The sequence below is a fragment of the Phyllobates terribilis genome, unplaced genomic scaffold, assembly GCF_046119375.1.
Source record: "Phyllobates terribilis strain yellow unplaced genomic scaffold, ASM4611937v1 Scaffold_2__4_contigs__length_985480577, whole genome shotgun sequence".
In the NCBI taxonomy this organism is placed as follows: Eukaryota; Metazoa; Chordata; class Amphibia; order Anura; family Dendrobatidae; genus Phyllobates; species Phyllobates terribilis.
In genome coordinates, this window is record NW_027362762.1 from 746,640,618 (window position 1) to 746,664,633 (window position 24,016).

General features: G+C 43.9%; 1 protein-coding gene across 1 annotated transcript in view; it reads right to left on the reverse strand.

Annotated features, from left to right (window-relative positions):
- Positions 1 to 24,016, reverse strand: part of LOC141227665 (amine oxidase [flavin-containing] B-like) — a 233,607-nt gene that overhangs the window by 60,861 nt on the left and 148,730 nt on the right. The window contains exons 9-12 of the mRNA XM_073667245.1: positions 19,916 to 20,012; positions 19,003 to 19,056; positions 16,720 to 16,777; positions 14,442 to 14,539 (exon numbers count right to left, since the gene is read on the reverse strand). Of these exons, the coding sequence (XP_073523346.1) occupies positions 14,442 to 14,539; positions 16,720 to 16,777; positions 19,003 to 19,056; positions 19,916 to 20,012 (307 nt within the window). The remainder of the gene's footprint in view (positions 1 to 14,441; positions 14,540 to 16,719; positions 16,778 to 19,002; positions 19,057 to 19,915; positions 20,013 to 24,016) is intronic.

Genomic DNA, 24,016 nt, shown 5'->3' on the forward strand with positions numbered 1-24,016 from the left:
GCTGTGACGGCATCCAGATGAGCCGACAATGAACTCGGCTCACCTCATGCACGTCACTGACAGCGTGGGAGAATTCTCCTGCACTCAGCGCTTCAGCGTGAGAATTTTCCCACGCTGTCAGTGACGTGCATGAGGTGAGCTCATTCATGTCCATTGAACTCAGCTGACCTCATGCACGTCACTGACAGCGTGGGAGAATTCTCATGCTGAAGCGCTGAGTGCAGGAGAATTCTTCCACGCTGTCAGTGACGTACATGAGGTGAGCCGAGTTCATTGGACATGACCTCGGCTCATCTGGATGCCGTCACAGCCAGACACTGAGGAGCACAAGCAAGCCTGCGCTTCTCAGTGTCTGCGGGATGACAGGCTGGATGGCAGCGTTCTGCTGCGGTCCAGCCTGTCATCTCGATGTAGCAGAGCTGAAGCTGTCGTGGGAACCATGGAAAGGTAAGGATGAGGTTGCTTTATTATTTTACTTTTATTGCAGGAGATCGTTGGCTTCAGCTGGAATGGGCGTGACGGTAAGTATGGTTTAATTTAGAACAATAAAGAATTGTGTGTTTATTTCAATTAAAGGACTTTTTTCTGGGTGTTGTGTTTTTTTTAAATACTTTACTAGAAATTCATAGTGGTCATGTCTAATATTGGCGTGACCCCATGAATTTCGGGCTTAGGGCCAGCTGATAATGCCAAGCTGGCCCTAACCCCTTTATTACCCAGTGAGCCACCGCACCAGGGCCCTGGATGAGTTGGGTACAGCGCCAGAAGATGGCGCTTCTATGAATGCGCCATTTTCCGGGGTGGCTGCGGACTGCAATTTGCAGCTGGGGGGACCCAGAAAGCTTGGGCCTCCCTGCGCTGCAGATTCCAGCCCCCAGCTGCCTAGTTGTACCTGGCTGGACACAAAAATAGGGCGAAGCCCCACGTATTTTTTTTTTAAATTATTTCATGAAATTCATGAAATAATTAAGAAAAAAAGGGCTTCCCTATATTGTTGTGTCCGGCCAGGTACAAATAGGCAGCTGGTAGTTGGGGGCAGCCCGTTCCTGCCTGCTGTACCTGGCTGGACACAAATATAGTGCGAAGCCCCACGTCAATTTTTTTTTTAATTATTTCATGAACCTAGATGGTGGCCCGATTCTAACGCATCGGGTATTCTAGAATATGTATGCGGCAGACCCGGCGCAATCAGCAGAGCGGTGTTTAAATTTGGCGCCAAAATCGCTGACTGGTCACGGCCAGCAACCGCGACCAATCAGCAAAGCGGTGTTGAAATTTGGCAACTATATCACTGATTGGTCACGGCCGGCGGTCGCGACTAATCAGCAGAGCAGTGTTTAAATTTTGCGCCAATAATGCTGATAGGTTGTGGTCGCGACCAATCAGCAAAGCGGTGTTTAAATTTGGCGCCAATAATGGTGATTGGTCACGACCTCGACCATTCAGCAGAGCGGTGTTTAAATTTGGCGGCAACAATGTTGATTAGTCGCGGCCGGCATCGCGACCAATCAGCAGAGCGGGGTTTAAATTTGGCGCCAATAATGCTGATTGGTCGCAATCGCCGGCCGCGACCAATCAGCAGAGCGGTGTTTAAATTTGGCGTCAAAATCGCTGATTGGTCGCGGAAGGCAACTGTGACCAATCAGCAGAGCGGGGTTTAAATTTGGCGCCAATACTGCTGATTGGTCGCGGCTGGCAACCGTGACCAATCAGCCGAGCAGGGTTTAAATTTGGCGCCAATACTACTGATTGGTCGCGGACGGCGACCGCGATCAATCAGCAGAGCGGGGTTTAAATTTGGCGCCAATCTCGCTGATTGGTCGCGGCCGCTATTTAAATGTGGTGCCCAAATCGGTGATTGGTCGCGGGCAGCGTCCGCGACCAATCAGCAGAGCGGTGTTTAACTTTAGCGCCAAGATCACTGATTGGTCGCGTGCGGAGAGCGCGACCAATCAGCTAATCGTATTGGTGAGGACCGGGGAGCGCCGCTGCCTGGTCGGATACTTCCGTTGCGAGAAGCCGGGAGATGAGCGACTGCTCGCAGCAGAAGTATCACGACCCGCAGCGCTGCTCCCCGGTCCTCCCTTCACACCCTAGCCGCTGATGTCCCCACAGTATCCGCATGGTGTTACAAAGATCCGGACATTTGTGTTAAAAATCGCTGAATGGTCGCTGGCGCTGCCCGCGACCAATCACCGATTTGGGCGCCAAATTTAAATATCGGCCGCAACCAATCACCAATCTTGGCTCCACATTTAAACACCGCTGTGCTGTGCCACATTTAAATAGCGTCCGTGACCAATCAGTACAGCGGTGTTTAAATGTGGAGCCAAGATGGGTGATTGGTCGCGGAGGATATTTAAATTTGGCGCCCAAATCGGTGATTGGTCACGGGCAGCGCCAGCGACCAATCAGCGATTTTTAACACAAATGTCCGGACCTTTGTAACACCATGTGGATACTGTGTGGACATCAGCGGCTAGGGTGTGAAGGGAGGACCGGGGAGCGGCGTTGACATCCATTTGGTCGCGGCCGCTATTTAAATGTGCCGCACAAATCGGTGATTGGTCGCCGTCTTGACCGCGACCAATCACTGATCTTGCCGCCAAAGTTAAACACTACTGTGCTGATTGGTCGCGGACGCTGCCCGCGACCAATCACAGATTTGTGCGCCAATTTAAATATAGGCCGCGACCAATCACCGATCTTGGATCCACATTTAAACAACGCTGTGCTGATTGGTCGCGGCCGATATTTAAATGTGGCGCCCAAATCGGTGATTGGTCGCGGTCTTGGCGCGCGACCAATCACTGATCTTGCCGCCAAAGTTAAACACTACCGTGCTGATTGGTCGCGGACGCTGCCCGCGACCAATCACCGATTTATGCGCCAAATTTAAATATCAGCCTCATGCACGTCACTGACAGCGTGGGAAAATTCTCCTGCACTCAGCGCTTCAGCGTGAGAATTCTCCCACGCTGTCAGTGACGTACATGAGGTGAGCTGAGTTCATTGGACATAAGCTCACCTCATGCACGTCACTGACAGCGTGGGAGAATTCTCACGCTGAAGCGCTGAGTGCAGGAGAATTTTCCCACGCTGTCAGTGACGTGCATGAGGTGAGCCGAGTTCATTGGACATGACCTCGGCTCATCTGGATGACGTCACAGAGAGACACTGAGGAGCGCAAGCATGCCTGCGCTTCTCAGTGTCTGCGGGATGACAGGCTGGATGGCAGCGTTCTGCTGCGGTCCAGCCTGTCATCTCGATGTAGCAGAGCTGGAGCCATCGTGGGAACCATGGAAAGGTAAGGATGAGGTTGCTTTATTATTTTTCTTTTATTGCAGGAGATCGTTGGCTTCAGCTGGAATGGGCGTGATGGTAAGTAAAGTTTAATTTAGAACAATAAAGAATTGTGTGTTTATTTCAATTAAAGGACTTTATTCTGGGTGTTTGTGTTTTTTTTTTTTAACTTTGACTATGGGGTTAGTAATGGGGGCGTCTTATAGACGCCTCTCCATTACTAACCTGGGCTTGATGTCAGCTGGCATTATAAGCTGACATCAACCGCAGCCCTATTACCCCCTGCCACCGCATCAGGGCAGCGTGGAAGAGCGAGGCTAAGTGCCAGAATTGGCGCATCCTATGGATGCGCCATTTCTGGGGCGGCTGACGGCTGGTGTTTCTAGCCTGGGAGGGGGCCAATATTCATGGTACCCTTCCTGGGCTATTAATATCAGCCCCCAGCTGACTGCCTAGCCTTTGCTAGCTATTAAAAAAGGGAGGACTCCACGTCATTTTTTTGGGGGGGTCCCCCATTTATATAGCTAGTAAAGGCTAGGTATTCAGCTGGGGGCTGATATTAGTAGCCTGGGAAGCTCCATGAGTATTACCCCCTTCCCAGGCTTCAAACATCTGCCCCAGCCGTCTGCTTAACCTCCGCTAGAGCCTAAAATTAAGGGGAACATCACGCCAATTTTTTTTTTAATAAATCCTTTATTTTAACACTAAATGACAAGTACAGTAATCAACACTGTCGCTGTACTTATTATATATGTGACTGACATGTTTCTATCTATCTAATCTATGTGTGATGCTCTATCTTTCTGTTCTAAATTGTCGGGTACCGCTGCTGAATTGCCGGCCGGCTTTTTTAAAGAGACGGTGCATGAAAACACTATTATTTTTTTAAATAAATCCTTTACACTAAATGACAAGTACAGTAACCAACACTATCACTGTACTTATTATATATGTGATTGGCATGTTTATATCTATCTATGTGTGAAGCTCTATTCTTTCTGTTATAAATTGTCGGGTACCGCTGCTGAATTGCCGGCCGGCTTTCTTAAAGAGACGGTGCATGAAAACACTATTATTTTTTTAAATAAATGCTTTACACTAAATGACAAGTACAGTAAGCAACACTGTCACTGTGCTTCTTATATGTGTGACTGACATGTTTCTATCTATCTAATCTATGTGTGATGCTCTATTCCTTCTTGTCTAAATTGTCGGGTACCGGTGTATGCCGCTGATGAATTGCCGGCCGGCTTTTTTAAAGAGAGCGTCTTCTGAGCAGTTTGTCAGCTTTTGGACACCTTTGAAGGTGTTTTCTATGTGTTTCTATGTGTTTTTGTTTGCCTGCCATTGGTTTTAACGGTGTTCGACGGTGTTCTAAGGTGTTCGACGAACAGTTCGACGAACAGTTCCTCGAACATCCCGGTGTTCGACGAACCGAACCGAACCCGAACACTACGGGGGTGGCTCAACACTACTAGAGACTTCTCCGGCAGGCCCTGGCTTCTCCTTCAGGAGAGTTCATAGTGCCGAGGTGAGGCCATGATGATGATAGAGGCCACCATCTGCTTAGTTTTCTGTTACTTGGAATGCAAGTGCAAGTATGCAGCAAGCCATCCACCCACCCACAGGCCGCAACACTAAACTGCCAGATTTCTGGGCAGCTCTTTGCACTTTAAATATGGACTTTTAAGCTCGTGAAGGCGGAAGCTTTTCACAACCTCATGCCGGCGGCGGCCAGGTGTCCATACTCAGTCCCCAGCCGCCACTATATTTCCCGGTATCGCCTCCGCCTTCCACAAGCACGGGTCCCACAACATTACCCGTGCCCTCCCCAGTGCACTTACTGGGAAGGACCGCCTAACCACAAACACGTGGACAGGTGAATGTGGCCAGGGACGTTATGGAGCCAGTCCTCAACTTTTTTTGCTGAGAGTTGTATTTAGCTTGGTGAAAGCACTGGCATAGAGGGAAACCATATCTACCCCACGTGTCATTTCTTCCAGGAAGTCCTCTAAAGCTGCTTGCACTTGAAATGTGGCCTGAACATAACTTCTGGTACTTTTCTGTGGGAATCTGATGCTGCCTACCAGCCTAGAATATTTCCAGCAAGCTATGGTACAACGCCATGGTATTAGCACTGCCCCCAGTACCAGTAGCAAAGCCATCCCCAATTTCCTTCTCAGGAATTTTATTTGGTAGACTGAGTGGCTGCCCAAATACATTTTCTCACAAAGGACCTGAAGATAGAGTGGCAGTAGGTGCAAGTTTCTCCAGCCTGTTAGACATTAGAGGGTGAACGGCAGCACATTGGATCAGTGGTTAGCACCGAAGCCTTGCAGCGCTGGGATCCTGGGTTCGGATGTTGCAGCAAGGACAACATCTGCAAGGACTTTGTATGTTCTCCCCGTGTTTGCGTGTGTTTCCTCCTCAGTAAAAATAGAGTGTCCGGGAACCTTCCCACACACTTTTCTTAGCAAGGACTGCTTCTCAGGAGGGATGAACGGTCCCACCAGAGAATCCTCCGGTGTGCCTTGGCTTCTACCTCAGGAGAGTTCATGATAGCACTAACTTTGCAGCTGCTATGGGGCTCTTGAGCCGGGGAGAAAGGTTAGCCCTCAGAATCAAATCCTCTGGTGGGCACAATGTTTTTCAATCTAAAGCAGCTTCTCAGTGGGAGTTGTATTTCACCACAGCCATATTCTTTAGCTCGGTGAAAGGACTGGCATAGAGAGAAACTGTATCTACCCCGGCTGTTATTTCTCCGTCAACAGGCTCCGCCCATTGTCACACATGACCATGACTGGCTGTATGTTCAGCAGTGAGAGCCACAGATCAGGCTGCTGTGTTACAGCTTTCAACAACTCTGCAACGCTGGGCGGTTTGTCAATTAAGCATTAAGCATGTTATCTTCAGCACAGCCTGTTGCCACTTGGCCAAGGCAGTGCTGCAGTGCTGTCAGCTTGTGACTGATGTAGTCATTGCTGAGATGGAGGAGGAGGTGCATGAGCTGAACAATGTGATTACATTGAGGTTAAATTGGTGACACTGTATTTTATACTAAAGAAAGATCCTATTGTTTTGTTTTTTTTTACGTTATTTTTTAAGACAAATGCTTTCACCGGGAAATGTCATTTTAACATTTTACAACCTTATCTGGCAATGTGGTGTGTGACACATCATCAGACACATCCTGTTTTATTTATGATGGAGGGATTCTGAAAGTCATAAAGCCTATTTTTATAGGGCCATTAGACGGCCCTTACTATTCCTAAAAGGCCAGCAGTCGGCCCTCGCTATTGTTAGAAAGCCATCAGCCGCCTATGCTCTGTTGTTCCCATTATTAACAAGTGGGTCTCCTATACTGTTATTGCGTATCCAGTGACTGCAATGGCTGCCAAAAATTTGGACCCAACCCAATACTCCTTTGAAGAGACATAGAGGAGGGTCTCAGTAAAAAAAATGTTTCCATTATAAAGGAGCAGGTGGTAATGCTCATGCTGTGACTGCAAGAGCTGCCAAAATTTGGGAAAAACCCCACTAAGAATTTAAAGACACATAGAGCAAGGCCACAGTAACGACAAATTCCATTTAGAAAGGAGAGAGTTTGCTATACAGTTATAGGGTATGCAGTGAGTCCAACGGCTGACCAATTTTAGGAAAAACCCCACTAAGAATTTAAAGACACACAGAGCGGGGCCAAAGTAACAAGTACGACATGTTCCCATTAGAAAGGAGAGGGTCTGCTATACAGTTATAGGGTATGCAGTGAGTCCAACGACTGACCAATGTTAGGAAAAACTCCACTAAGAATTTAAAGGCACATAGAGTAGGGCCACAGTAACAAGGTACGACATGTTCCCATTAGAAAGGAGAGGGTCTGCTATACAGTTATAGGGTATGCAGTGAGTCCAATGGCTGACCAAATTTGGGAAAAACCCCACTAAGAAATTAAAGTTACATAGAGCAGGGCCACAGTAACGACAAATTTCCATTAGAAAGGAGAGGGTCTGCTATACAGTTATAGGGTATGCAGTGAGTCCAACGGCTGACCAATTTTAGGAAAAACCCCACTAAGAATTTAAAGACACACAGAGCTGGGCCACAGTAACAAGGTACGACATGTTCCCATTAGAAAGGAGAGGGTCTGCTATACAGTTATAGGGTATGCAGTGAGTCCAACGGCTGACCAATTTTAGGAAAAACCCCACTAAGAATTTAAAGACACATAGAGCTGGGCCACAGTAACAAGGTACGACATGTTCCCATTAGAAAGGAGAGAGTCTCCCGTAATGTTGGCCTATGCAGTGAATGCAAGGGCTGCCAAAACTTTGGAGGCACTTCAATGACCCTTGGAAGAGACGTGGAGGAGGGCCTCATAAAAAAATGTTCCCATTAGAAAGGAGCGGGCCTCCTATACTTGTAATGCCCATACACTAAGTGTATGGGCTGACAAACATTTACCCCTGGGTGGTATACATGAACATACTGTATAAAAAAATGCTTTTACGGGCATCATAAACAGGAGGAGGACAAGAGAAAATAGACAAAATCAGGAAGCGTATACCCATGTGTGGGTGTGAAAAGGTGCATGGGAATACACCTCCCAAGAAAAGACACTGGATTTGAGTTTATGTTATGCTGCTATCATTCGGTGGTGTTGAGAAGTCTGGCCCAATCCAGCCCTTATTCATTTTTATAAGAGTCAGCCTGACAGCATTTTCAGTTGACAGGCGGATGCGCTTATCAGTTATAATTCCACCAGTGGCACTAAAAACCCGCTCTGATAAAACTCTAGCGGCAGAGCAGGCCAGGACCGGCAATGCATAGAGAGCCAGTTCATTCCAGGTATCCAGCTTGGATACCCAATAATTATAAGGCACAGCGGAATCACAGAAGACATTGGTACGGTCGGCAAGGTACTCCATCAGCATCTTCCCAAACTTTGCACTCCTTGTGAGAATACCCCGCGCCTCAGGGCCTGTGCGATGGGAGGGTCTGAGAAAACTCTCACACAACTTTGACAGTGTTCCCCTGCCTCTGCTGGATTGAAGTTGTGTCTCTCTCGCCTGTACTCCTTGGTTGTCCAATGTAGTGTGCCCTCTGCCGCCAGCGGTTTCAGATGGGAATTTCTTTAATAGTTCCGCAACAAGGGCCTTCTGGTACAGCTTCATTTCTGTAGACCTGTCCGCTTCAGGAATAAGAGATATAAAGTTCTCCTTGTAGCGTGGGTCTAGAAGTGTCACCAACCAGTAATGACTGTCACCCAAAATTTTGAGAACGTGAGGGTCATGGGAAAGGCAGCGTAACATAAACTCAGACATGTGTGGCAGACTACTAACAGGCAAGACTTCCGCATCCTCACCAAGAGGATGACTGACCATGCTCTCCTCCTCCTCCTCCTCCTCTCTGTCCTCTGGCCATCCACACTGAACAGACGGTATGACAGCTGTGCAGGTAGTACCGTCTATAGTGCATGAAACTAGTTCCTGTCCTTCCTCCTCCTCCTCTTCCTCATTGTCACCCAATCCATGTTGGGATAAGATGAAGTTTCGCATGTGTGTAATCACCCTGTATGGTTCCTTGCTCCATCTCATTGTGCTCCGCCTGCAATGTATCCTCTTTGATTGTGATTAGAGAGCGTTTCAGAAAACAGAGAAGTGGGATGGTGGCGCTAATTATGGTGTCATCGCCGCTCACCATCTTGGTGGAGTCCTCAAAGTTTTGGAGGATGGTACATATGTCTGACATCCATATCCACTCCTGAGGTCTTATGTGTGGAGTCTGAACTGAATACCGATGGCCTTGTTGATGCAGTGTAGAGTTCCAACACGTGGGGACATCACACACCAGTCTGTGAGCCGGAAGCTACAAACGCTGCTGAAGCACGGCAAGGGCGGCGGAAACTGTAGCTGACTTTCTAAAATGGGCACACAGGCGGCGTACTTTAACAAGCAGATCCGGCAGCTCCGGGTAGGATTTGAGAAACCGCTGAACTACGAGGTTAAGCACATGGTTCAGGCATGGTACGTGTGTTAGCTCACCTCGCCTCAGAGCCGCCACCAGGTTCCGGCCATTGTCACACACGACCATGCCTGGCTGTAGGTTCAGCAGTGTAAGCCACAGATCTGCCTGCTCTTTCAGAGCTGTCCACAACTCTTCAGCATTGTGCGGTTTTTCAGCTAAGCATATTAGCTTCAGCACAGCCTGTTGTCGCTTGGCCGAGGCAGTGCTGCAGTGCTTCCAGCTTGTGACTGATGAGGTAATTTCGGAGATGGAGGCTGAAGAGAAGGAGGCTGAGGAGGATGAGGTGTAGGAGCTGTAGACTGTGGGGGCAACCCTGATTGACCTAGGGCCCGCAATCCTTGGCATCGGGAGGACGTGTTCCGTCCCAAGGTCCGACTGGGTCCGGCTTCCACTATGTTAACCCAGTGTGCCATCAGCGAGATGTACCGTCCCTGTCCACAAGCACTTGTTCACGTGTCCGTGGTTAGGTGGACTTTACCGGTAACTGCGTTGTTGAGAGCACGGCTAATGTTTTGGGACACGTACTTGTGTAATGCGGGGATGGCACACCGGGAGAAATAGTGGCAGCTGGGGACCGTGTACTGAGGGACGGCCGCCGCCATCAGGTTGCGGAATGCTTCCGTCTCCACGAGCCTAAAAGGCAACATTTCGAGAGCAAGCAGTCGTGAAATGTGAAAATTTAGTAGTGTGGCCTGTGGGGCGTTGGCTGCATATTTGCGCTTGCATTCCAAGGACTGGGGTATGGACAACTGAACCCTTCGCTGGGACAAGGACATAGGCGTGCTTCCTGATCCTGCTACTTGAGAGTGTGCAACGACAGGTGCAGGGCAGGAGGCGTCTTCGCATGCACCATGGACAGGGCATTGGCTTGCATGCACAAAAGCGGAAGAAGCAATGGTGCCACCCGCAGACACTGTTCCTGGACCCTGGGGTTCGGTCCACAAAGTCAGGTGTTTTGCTGCCATGTGCCTGATCATGCTGGTGGTGGTCAGGCTGGTCGTTTTGCCACCCCTGCTGATGCTGGCCTGGAAGATGGTGCAAATGGCCTTTTTGGGGTTATCAGCAAAGTCTTTAATAAACAACCAGACTCGGGAAGACCTTACAGTTGTACTGGCAACTTCCTTCGTGTTGGTGTTACAGGGAGCAGTTGCCTGCCTTCTGTCTGCGGCCACCACACTGCTTCTTCCTGCCTGTTGGGGTGCTCTGACTCCCTCCACCTGTGTGCTGCTGTCCTCGCTCTGCATGTCCTCCTGCCAGGTTGGGTCAGTTACTATATTATCCACCTCCTCGTCTTCCACTTCCGCACCCTGGTCCTCCTTCTGACTTTCTGGCAATTGTGTCTCATTATCGTTCACCTCATGTGACCGTGGCTGCTCAAATATTTGGGCATCGCTACACGCGATCTCCTCTTGCCCCGCTTCAAGTGGACCGGGCAAGAGGCCCGAATCTATAAATGGAAAAGTGAACAGCTCTTCATTGTATCCAAGTGTGGGATCAGTTGTCTCTGGGTTCTTGGCATGGTGGGAGGAAGGAGGATCAGGGTGAGAAATATGCGGTCCAGACTCACGGCTACTGAGACTTGACCGTGTGGAAGACAGGGTGGTGGTGGTGGCTAAGTGACTGGAAGCATTATACGCTATCCAACCAACAACCTTTTGACACTGCTCTGGGTTCAATAGTGGTGTGCTGCGGTCCCCTAGAAATTGGGACAGGAAGGTCAGGCGAGAAGATGTGGGTGTTTATTGTGGCACAATTCCGGCTTGCCCACAGCCTTGTCCTCGGCCTCTGCATGCACCATTACCATCACATCCAGTTCCCCATCCCTTGCCACGTACCTTGCCCATTTTAAATGGAGGACAGTATCTTCCACGCTCACTATAAATGACTGAGTTTGGAGCGAACTAACTTGTATGTGATCCGTGTGATGGAGAAAACAGAGTTTTAAATACCTTGCCTGTAGGTAAGTAGTTTGAACAGAAAACTGCGGTGAATTGCTTCAATGACACACTAAAGGAAATTTTTAATGGAGGCCAGAAATGGCAGTATTTTCTGACAACTTATATGTGATCCGTGTGACGGAGAAAACAGAGTTTTAATTACCTGGCCTGTAGGTAAGTAGTTTGAACAGCAAACTGCATTGAATTGCTTCCATGACACACTAGAGGAAATTTTTAATGGAGGCCAGAAATGGAAGTATTTTCTGACAACGTATATGTGATCCGCTTGATGGAGAAAACACAGTTTTAAATAGCTGGATTTCTAGCGCTCTAATATGGAAAGAACCTGGCTGTATTCTGCAGTGCCAACAAGCAAATGGCGCAGAAAAAATGGTGTTCTCTGGATTGCTTTTTAAGCAAATAATGAGGATTAAGTTCCAAAGAAAAGTATTCCTGGCCCTGAGACCTGGGCCTTTGTATAGAAATATCTAACAGCAGGAGAAGGCAGAATTGGAATGGATCCTCTTGTGCTATATGCACTGCAGTCTGCTATATTCACTGCCTGCCTATACACCCTGCCTGCCTGATATCTCTGCAGATGGATTAGTCCTCAGAAGGACTGTTTGTTAAGATGGATATGTGTAATGTACGTTTTTTCTCCATACACTACCTAATACACAAGCAAATCTGTCCCTGACACAGCAGCAGCTCTCCCTACACAAGCAAATGGCGCAGAATAACGGTGTTCTCTGGATTGCTTTTTAAGCAAACAATGAGGATTAAGATCCAAAGAAAAGTATTCCTGGCCCCTGAGACCTGGGCATTTGTATAGAAATATCTAACAACAGGAGAAGGCAGAATTGGAATGGATCCTCTTGTGCTATATGCACTGCAGTCTGCTATATACACTGGATTAGTCCTCAGAAGGACTGTTTGTTAAGATGGATATGTATAATGTACATTTTTTCTCCCTACACTACCTAATACACAATCAAATCTGTCCCTGATGCAGCAGCAGCTCTCCCTACACTGTCTGATCCGGAGTGACTGTGATGAGCATGGCGGCGCAAGGTCTGATATACATCTGATGATGCTGTGCGGCCAGCCAATCACTGTAATGCCCACAACCAACATGGCTACGGCATTACAGTGCATGGCAGACAATCCCTGCATGTTCATTGGCTCTCTAAAGAGCCAAACATGCAGGGAGGGGACCGGAGTTCCCGCCCGAGCCACCTGGAAATACTCGGCGAGCGCCGAGCATCTCGAGCAGTGAGATGCTCGGGTGAGCACCGAGCAGTAGCGAGCATGCTCACTCATCACTAGATCTAGGATGTGTTATTTGAGTGTTCCCTTTATTTTTTTGGGCAGTGTATATTTATATCTGCATACATATATATATGTATCAGCTAAGGAAATCCAGGGAAATGGCGCTGCCTCAACAGGATGTGATATGAGAGGAAATGAATGTAATAGAGCTATGTGCTCCAAATTGCAGATATTTTAATAAAAGAAACGCGGTAAAATGATTGAAAAAACAATTGTTGTTAGAACTCCATCGGCTTAATCTTCCACTGTCCACCAAGCTGGCTGCAGTCCTAACCACAGTCTATATATTTTAAATTTACCTTTCCTAGCATTGTGCCTCAGCTAGCACAACCTTACCAGGTGAGCATCCTTGCTTCTCACCTGACCTATTCACCACTTGATTTACTACGCTTAGAAAGCGCTACTTTTCTCCCCTGGAAATCCCTTACCTCCACTGTATATATACAACCCCTGGCAAAAATTATGGAATCACCGGGCTCAGAGGATGTTCATTCAGTTTTTTAATGTTGTTGAAAAAAAGCAGATCACAGGCATGGCATATATGAATATAGGCAGGCTGCTATATTCACTGCCTGCCTATACACCCTGCCTGCCTGATATCTCTGCAGATGGATTAGTCCTCAGAAGGACTGTTTGTTAAGATGGATATGTGTAATGTACGTTTTTTCTCCATACACTACCTAATACACAAGCAAATCTGTCCCTGACACAGCAGCACCTCTCCCTACACAAGCAAATGGCGCAGAATAACGGTGTTCTCTGGATTGCTTTTTAAGCAAACAATGAGTGAGTGATTCCATATTTTTTCCCTTTGCTTGTTCTGAAAAAAATTACCCTTACTGAGTACCACATTTTTAACCTTGAATTTTTTTAGTGTTTCTTAAAGCCCTAAAGTTGCCATTTGAAATGACTTTAGCTTTGTGCCATGTCTGTGATCTGCTTTTTTTCAACAACATTAAACAACTGAACGAACACCGAGCCCGGTGATTCCATAATTTTTGCCAGGGGTTGTATATACATATATATATATATATATATATATATATATATATATGTATATATACATATATATATGGTTTTCTCTTACTGTATTTACACTCAGTGTGGTTATGAAGGACATATGAGACAACAGGTGGCGTGTAATATATAATGCACAGGTATGCCTATATGTAAGTATATTAGCTGAGGATGATGTCTAGCTTAAACTTTAACATTATAAATCTCTCAATTTGTATAGACATATGGCTTGAACTCTAGCACATTAAATAGATTAGTAGAGATTTTGGGGTTAGCATAATGTTCACTATGTTCACTATCTAGAAACTACATTTGCAATGTAAAAGGAATCTGTCACCAGCTCTTTGCTATCCCATCTTAGACCAGCATGTTGCAATGGTAGAGACCCTGATTCCAGTGATGTATCACTTACTGGACTGCTTGCTGTAGTTTTGATAAAATCACTGTTTTATCTGCTACAGATCTCCCAGTTCTCTGAATGCTGTGCTCTGTATAACCCTGACCACACCACTGATTGGCAGCTTTCTGAGTACATTGTGAATAGGTAGAAATCTGTCAGTCAGTGTTGGGGACGGGGTTATACAGAGCTCATGAATATTGAGGACTACATGGCAGCAGGTTTACTAGTCCTATAGTTATAATCTCCTGTTAATAAAACTGTGATTTTATCAAAACTACAGCAAGCAGTGAAGTTACACATCACTGGAATTAGGCTCTCTGTCTCAGGTTAGGTGGCCAAAGCCTGATAACAAATGCCCTTTAAATAATGATAGAGCAGAATAAGTAATCAGTTATATTATCATGTGTATTTCAACTTCTATATATCCATACCTTCCAAATTGAGTCATAATTCCTGGGGGAAAGTATGCTGTGTAGCATCCACCTGAGTATTGTTCTTTACACCAGTCTTTTTCTTCATAGTGCACTGGCTATGAAAAAATAATTAGAATAGTTTACAAAATGTAAAACAAAGAGGAAAAATAAAAAGCACCAAACACAACATTCTCATACAGCAGAATCTCGTGAAATGGAATCCACTCATAGAGAGAGTGCTTTCACACTGCGTTTTGTCACATGTTGGTCCCGTCGGGGCTTACGATCAAACAATCCCCCCACTCGCAAAACAGGATTGGAGCATATGCATCGACAGGGCCATAGACTATAATGGTGCCGAGAGAGTCAACGTGCGTTCTAATGTGCATCATTTTGGGCACATGCGTCTACTTCAGACGGACACCCAGATGCAGTCTACTACGGCTGAATGACTGCCTCCAGTAGGCGTACATGTCCAAAAATGGAGAACATCAGAGCGCACATTCACTTTGTTGCCACCATTGTAGTCTATGGCCCCGTTGGCGCATACGGCCAAATCCCCAACAAACGTGTGACAAAGCGCAGTGTGAAAGCAGCCTATCACTTTCTGCCCTTTCACTTTATTTAGGAAAAAAAAGAGGACGTTTTGAGATATTATTTATAACTTTGTGACCTGAAAAATAAACTCACAGGTAACAAGTGTCTTTTTAATGTAATAATCACATCTTTTATTATTTAACTGCAGAATTATTTAAAAAATAGACTGTAGAGAATTTTCTGTCTCTGGATGTGAAACTCCACTAGATACATGAAATCATTACCACTGCCCCTTAACTTAGCGCACATTACAAAAGTAAAATTGTATGTTCTACTTTATTTTGTCATATCTTATTTATTTTTCAGTAGGAAGGAAATAATCACGTTTCTGTCCATTATTGAGGAAAATAAATTACCATATAATTAAATATGTAGGAATCATACAGATTTTATGAAAGTAGTTATATAGATTTAAAGGCAATTTTAAAATACACAGTGATAACCATTTACCGTATGTTATCCCTTAGTGTATTCTAGGATTTTTTACATGCAACACCATAGTCACATTCTGCTTATTGTGTTGGTTTCTTGACTTTGATGTGGGCTCAGATGATACCTGTTATTATTCAGCAGCCAATCAGCCATCATCTAGCCGCAAGTATAGCGGAGCTCCACTCCCGACTGTTCATCTGAAAAATGCCACTGTCAATCTCTGTCAGTGGCACTTTCAACACACCGCCAGGGGTAAAGCAATTGGGCTACCGATGGGTTTTCATGACAACAGGGTTCAATTGAAGATCATTGTGTCGGTCATGATGGTGTTCCTGTGGATTGAAAACTTTACAGGTCTCAGAAAATGGTGACAGAACCCATTTTTTTGGGGAGGGGGGGTTACCATTTTTTTTAAACCTCTTAAATGAAAACTAGCCATGTTTGGTATCATCATAATCATTCTGGTCTGGAGAATCAGATATCCAGGTCATTTTTACCATTATAATAAATGCTGTAAAAACAAAACCCTAAAAACATTGGCAGAATTGCACTTTTTTTTGCAATTTTGTCGCACTTGTAAAGATGTCATATAGCAGTACTATGAAATCTTTGAGGGCTTGAAAAAGGAAAATTATGGCCGAAACGTTGCCTGCTGTGTCTTTCTGTGATGTTTTTAACTGACATGGAATAAAGAACAAGTTTTTATCAAGAACCTGCTGTTTTGGTGCCTCGGCTTTCCTGAACTTTTATATTGCTTTTGCACCTGGCGGGAGGCTCCACCGAGTTGAGCCCAAGTCTATCAATGGTGCATATGAATCTACCTTTGTCTTGGAAAAAGAGATGGAAAAATGGAAGTGAAAAGATAAAAAAAATTGCCTAATTTTGAAGGGATTAAACTTCACCCTTTTCCCACCTTCTTGCCTTCTTGTTAATTAATCAATGGATGTTATGCTCAATGTGATTTTCTCCAAGCCGTTGTGCATATGATGGATAATTTGTAAACTTTGTATAATGTGTTACACTTTGCTATGATTAAAAGCACACAGTGGGTTTGAAACACATAAATTATGTGTTTCTCCTTTAAACTTTTTTTTATTCACTGATGCGATTTTATTGCTGATAGAATAAACTTGGTCTTTTCGGAATTTTTGATCTAGAGCTGGAACTACCTTCTATCTTGTTGTTTAAACTTCACTTCCTTCTTTAATGATTGATTTTATGATTATTTTGCAATTTACATTTATTACATTTGGCAGTAATAACTTACATGCAAAGCTTCTTCAGTTCCCATTACTTTGGCATAATATTCACATATTTTTCTTTTCCTAAGGAGCAAATGTTTGTTAGATCTTGGATTTTAGTTTCTTGTGACTTTCTGAACACATTCTTTTAGTAATTGCATTCATATCTGAACTAAGCATATAAAACAATGATTATCTATGTTACTTTAGATTGGAAACACTAAAGGTTTCTTCTGAGAAGGGTGGTAGGATGAGGCTAATGTGTAGAATGGAAAAATGTGAGTGGGCACAGTATGGACATTGGGTAATGTGGGGGCAGTATAGAGAAGGAACAACATGGGGGAACAGTGTGAGTACACAGTATAGAGGGGACAGTATGCAGAGTGGGGGGGAGTGTGAGGAGGAGGAACAGCCTAAAACATGGGCAGTTTATGGGGAATACAGTGTGAGGGGACAGTGTGAAGAGAGCCCAGTATGGAAAGGAGAGGATAGTGTGGAGGCATTATTTTATAGGAGAGGGCAGTGTAGCATAAGAGGGATAGGATTGATATTATATTTTGTGCAGGCTGCATAGTGAGGGGCAATTATTTAGTAGCGCAACGTAGAGCAGATATTTTTATTCAGTGGCATTCTAATAACACTGTTATTTTTAAGGGTACTGTGTCGGAGTGTGCTGCAGAAGACCAGAGAAAAGACTGCAGAGATTAGCTGTGGATGTGAAAAGTCTTCATGGCATCTGGACAAGATGGAGAAGAAAAGAGAGGGAATGACTCAAATCAGAGAAGATGTCACCTATAAGACAGCTGGATGTATAGTTGTGATACTGCCTGCGTCTCATGAGTACTTTAATTCATGTATGATCTGCAGTCTGATGGTGGCTGATAAGATTCATGTGATACAATTGTATATGGGGCTAACCTGATATTACAATTGATCGCTGTACTAAGCATGATTTCTGTGTTTATGTACTGATGGTAGTTCTGGTGAAGTATTCATCAACTAATGGTAGTTCTGGTGATGTTTTCATGTACTGATGGTGGTTCTGGTGATGCTGTAATTCTGTACTGTTCGTGGTTCTGGTAATGTGTTTCTGTACTAATGTTGGTTCTGGTGATGTATTACTATACTAATTATAGTTTTTATGCTGTATTTCTGTACTGTTTGTGGTTCTGGTGATGTATTCTTGTACTTATGGTAGTTCTCGTGGTGTACCTCTGACTTGACATTACAACTGATTTATGTACTAAGCTTTGTGCTGTAGTCATGTACTGATGGTGGTTCTGGTGCTGTATTCATGTACTGATGGTGGTTCTGGTGATGTATTCCTGTACTGATAGTGGTTGTAATCCTATATTTCTGCACCTTTGGTGGTTCTGTCGATGTATTTATCTACTTATACTAGTTCCGGTGTTGTATTTTTGTCCAGACAATCACCAGAACTACTATAATTGATTGCTGTACTAAGCTTGGTTTTGTATTCATGTACTGATGTTTTGGTGATGAATTTTTGTACTAATGGTGATTTTGGTGATGTATTTCTGTACTGATGATGGTTGTAATGCTGTATTTCTGTACTGCTGGTGGTTTTGATAATGTATTTCTGTACTCTGAGTGGTTCTGGTGATGAATTCCTGTCCTTGAATCTGACCCTGAACACATATAATAATACAAAACTTATCAGATAACGTGATACATTGCTTCATTAATAAAGTATTGTGCTGTCTAACAAGTTAAGGGTTACTACATCTGTATTTGTGTTAGATGAATTAATTATGAAATCAAGCACTGTTACATGCCAAATCCTAACAGCATGTAATATACTCATTCTCAGGTGTCGATTCTGTTTCCTGGTTCCAACATTCATCACATTACAACTCAGATATGATTTTCATACTTACAGTCACGGAACTAGCTTCACTTTTTGCTTTTCTCAATGATTCAGGGACTGTAGTTTTTCACTTAACATTGAGAGAATTAGGAAGAGCAGCTAGTCGAAACGTGAATATATGTATGCAAATCGCATATGAGCAGTCGATTAACATGACAATTACTCAAACCACTTATGCTAATAGCATTTCCAGTCAATCAGAGAACTCACGCGCTCCAACAAGGGCAGAGCCACTGAGTTCAGTGCTACAGACAAACAACAGAGACTGGGATAGGAGCAAAGCTGGTGCTAGAGCCAGGTGGGGTTATACTTAGCTTATTTTTTTTTACCAATACCAATTCTGAAAGGACACAAATCCTTTGAAACAATTTTAAGACTTATCAATATAATATACATTATATTATACCCAAACTAAAAATACCTTTCCTCCTTGCTCAGATTTGCAAACAACGATGCTTTCCTTGACAAAATGAATCTATGAAAAAAATTACAATTAAATAGAGCAATTGAATGTAAAAATAATTTTTAGATTAACTTTCCATATTTTTGTTGCGTGTCAAATTAGAAACAGTCAAGGACCTATATGTTTAGTACCTTAATGCTGCATGACAGATATATACATCATTGAGTGGGTCAGAGTGTGTGAAGGAGGATTTTCACATACGAATGCTATCTATGATTTTCCGTGATGGCAGTCATACCTGTGATAGTCTATCCAGATAGCCATTCACATGTCTGAGATTTTTCATGGAGCGAGAAGTCGGCGGAAAATCGCAGAGACATGTCCGATTTTGATTTGAGGGTTGGATCAATGTATGTGAATGAGCCCGTGAAAAAGAATCGGACCGAATTTGGATGACATCCATGTTCAGTCCAATTTTCATGGACTGTCAGAATGAAGAAGGTGGAGATTTTTTTTTTTAATTTCTCCAGACGAGAAAATCTGATGACACTCGTATCACATTCTGATCAAACTGTGATCAGAGTCTGGTCAGATTTATCGGTCCTTTTTTCTCTTATGTGGGAAATTCTGATGTTTAATGAGGCCTTAAGTTGATTGCTAAGAGTCATGGAAAGAGGCATAATGTCACTTGCATGTAGTTAAAGGACCTTTCTAATAAGTACAAACTGTATTTCAAGATTACTACAAAATAATAAAAGTTATAAAATCTGTATGTAGATATTTTATGTTACATTTAGGCTTGTGTTAAATTATTGAAATGATTATTTAATGTTGTATACAAATTGCCTCTTCAGAGTTTTATATTGTGCATTTTGTAGCTTCAACCTATACTTCAAAGGTTGAAATGATTTCACTACTTATTAATCCATACCCTATGATAGCAGGTACAGAACCATCAGGCTTAGTGTCATCCAGCGTGAATCCTATTGGTGTATCTTCATCTTCAATCATCATACATCCACAGCATCCTTATTAGATATAGAAAAAAAGGAATACAGAGTTTATTGTATTAATAAAATTCCATATATGAATCCTTTGATTTCACAGAAATGTAATCCTTTTCATGAATGAATTACCTGCTCTACAAAGCACATGATAAAACCTAAAACAGCATGGGTTTCACCATGTGCTCTGTCAGCCTCCATTTACCCTGTCCTTGTATGAAACCCAGACAGTGTAATAAATACCTATCTGTATTTGCAACATAAATTCTATAATCATGTTCATTTTTTTTGGTATTCCTTGATGGGATTCTTAGACAGTAAAGACCTGAACATGCACATAATAACCATAATTTCAACTCCTGAGGAAGTCCATTCTGGGTGTTGGCACTAATGAAGTATTATTACTGGAGGGAGCACTAATGGGGCATTATTTCTGGAGGAGGAATAATGAGGCATTAACTCTGGAGGGGGCACTAATGGAATATTATTACTGAATGGCCCACTAATGAAGCATTATTTCTAGAGGGGGCACAATGGAGTATTAGTGGAGGGGGACTAATAGAACATTAGTACTTTCAGGGCTATTAATGGAGGGGAACTAATGGAGCATTATTTCTGGAGGGGGCACCAATTGAAAATTACTACTGGAGAGGGCACTAATGGGGCATTATTTATATAGGGGGAATAACGGACATTAATTCTGGACAGTGGGATGGGTAGTTTTTAACCCTAGAATGCATACCTGGGGCCTCGTAGGCCCGCCCTGTTAATTGTTTTCCATTTTCTGCAAGATTACTTTCGTTAGAATTTTGAAACTCTAGGTATTCCTCAGGTATATAGTTGTTTGTCATTTCCAGTTGTTCATTTATTTTTATGTTACAGGCATTTTCGGTATAACAACTCTTTTTTGAAAATACCCATTTTATGGTCATGCGTTCTAGAATCAACAGTGGGATGTGTAGTTTTGTTTGGTTTTTGGAATATGTGTAGATGATGCTGGAAATGTTTCTGTGTTACAAAATCTGCATAGAAAAGTCATCAAGAAGTCATCATGACAATTTGAGCCGGTTGGAAAAATCAAGAAAAGTGGATAACTCCAATAAGAAAAAACATCGGCTGTAAGTCACTATATAATACTGTACTGTAATCCCTTACACAGTCTGCAGATGCAGTATTTTTACACTCAATAGTCTATGCGAGGTTTTTTTCCTAATAGTTTGGTTGTGTAATTTAATCACTCTCTAGTGGTATATACAGTTATATGAAAAAGTTTGGGAACCCCTATTAATCTTAAGCTTAATGTTTTAACAAAATTGGTGTTTTTGCAACAGCTATTTCAGTTTGATATATGTAATAACTGTTGGACACAGTAATGTTTCTGCCTTGAAATGAGGTTTATTATACTAACAGAAAATGTGCAATCTTGCATTCAAACAAAATTTGACAGGTGCATAAGTATGGGCACCCTTATCATTTTCTTGTTTTAAATACTCCTACCTACTTTTTACTGACTTACTAAAGCACTTTTTTTGGTTTTGTAACCTCATTGAGCTTTGAACTTCATAGCCAGGTGTATGTAATCATGAGAAAAGCTACTTAAAGTGGCCACTTGCAAGTTGTTCTCCTGTTTGAATCTCCTCTGAAGAGTGGCATCATGGGCTCCTCAAAACAACTGTCAAATGATCTGAAAACAAAGATTATTCAACATAGTTGTTCAGGGGAAGGATACAAAAAGCTGTCTCAGAGATTTAACCTGTCAGTTTCCACTGTGAGGAACATAGTAAGGAAATGGAAGAACACAGGGACAGTTCTTGTTAAGGCCAGAAGTGGCAGGCCAAGAAAAACATCAGAAAGGCAGAGAAGAAGAATGGTGAGGTCAGTCAAGGACAATCCTCAGACCACCTCCATAGAGCTGCAGCATCAACTTGCTGCAGATGGTGTCACTGTCATCGGTCAACTATACAACGCACTTTGCACAAGGAGAAGCTGTATGGGAGAGTGATGCGAAAGAAGCCGTTTCTGCAAGCACGCCACAAACAGAGTCGGCTGAGGTATGCAAAAGCACATTTGGAGAAGCCAATTTCTTTTTGGAAGAAGGTCCTGTGGACTGATGAAACCAAGATTGAGTTGTTTGGTCATACAAAAAAGGCGTTATGCATGGCGGCAAAAAAAACACAGCATTCCAAGAAAAACACTTGCTACCCACAGTAAAATTTGGTGGACGTTCCATCATGCTTTGGGGCTGTGTGGCCAATGCCGGCACCGGGAATCTTGTTAAAGTTGAGGGACGCATGGATTCCACTCAGTATCAGCAGATTCTTGACAATAATGTTCAAGAATCAGTGACAAAGTTGAACTTACGCAGGGGATGGATCTTTCAGCAAGACAATGATCCAAAACACCGCTCCAAATCTACTCCGGCATTCATGCAGAGGAACAATTACAATGTTCTGGAATGGCCATCCCAGTCCCCAGACCTGAATATCATTGAACATCTGTGGGATCATTTGAAGAGGGCTGTCCATGCTCGGCGACCATCAAACTTAACTGAACTGGAATTGTATTGTAAAGAGGAATGGTCAAAAATACCTTCATCCAGGATCCAGGAAATCATTAAAAGCTACAGGAAGCGACTAGAGGCTGTTATTTTTGCAAAAGGAGGATCTACTAAATATTAATGTCACTTTTCTGGTGAGGTGCCCATACTTATGCACCTGTCAAATTTTGTTTGAAGGCAGATTGCACATTTTCTGTTAGTACAATAAACCTCATTTCAAGGCAGAAACATTACTGTGTCCAACAGTTATTACATATATCAAACTGAAATAGCTGTTGCAAAAACACCAATTTTTATAAAACATTAAGCTTAAGATTAATAGGGGTGCCCAAACTTTTTCATATAACTGTATATAATGTCATGATGTTAAAAAGAGAACATAATGAGGCAAATGGTAACTGTGGTATGGTGAAGCAGGACTACTTTTAGCATTATTTTATTTTAACATTTACATCATCTATTATTTCCTGGATAAGAATAAAACAAGACAATTCGTTTTTTTTAAGAAATAGGCTGCGTCAATTTTATCCAGTTAACCACAATTATATGGTTTGTTCAATATTGATACATGGTCTTAATAGAGTTTTTGTAACTTTACTGGCAGGTTATTTGCTTTCTTACTCAATTTTCTCTATTAGATTGCAAACCCTCTGGAGCCAGAACTAATGAGAGTCATCACAAACTGTGTGCAGTGCTGAAGAATATGTTGAATCTATATGACGCGCACCCTGGGCCTGTGTCGTGCGTGCACGTGTGTGCGGGGAATACCCGGAGCCGGATTGCTGGGGGTTGTAGTCTCCGTGGCGCTGACCCGGTCCGTGCCCAGGGCGGTCAATTCAGTGGCAGTCTTAGTATTATGATAAGGTCCGACTACGCCACCCGTGGATTGCGGTGAATGGGGACCGCCGCTGCAAAGCAGACCGCTGAGGCCGGTGTTATGTGTGCAGCTAAGAATGGGATGACTCCCCACGGGAGGAGTACAGACTCAGGGCAGTTAGCGTGGATGATGGGAGCGATGGTGGAGATAGTCCCAATACCAATAGTGCCGGAGGAGCAAGAAGTCACAGACAACGTGTTGCAATCCAATGTCCTTTACTCACTGTTTGTATTCTCCAGGTCACTCTCGCGAAGCAGTGACCACCCAAGCCGTGCTGCATCCACCAGGCAGGGGACTCGGTCAACTCCCAGGTCTTTCTGGAGTATGTCTCAAAGCTCCCTTCCGTCCTTTCTCTGGCTCGTGCCCCACCAGTGACCAAGCTTATGTCCAGCTCCCGCGGGCCTTCTCTTGGGGGGCTACGTGCCCATGTCCCTGACTCTATATGGTATGCCTTCCTAGCAAGGTGTAGCGAGGCGTCGCACCAAGGGCTGGTCACGACCTCCGGCTCTTGGCTGAAGATGATTCGCTTCCACCAATTTGGGATCCGGTACCCTGTTCTGCCAACCCGTCACCCGCAATCTCCTGGGTAGTGTT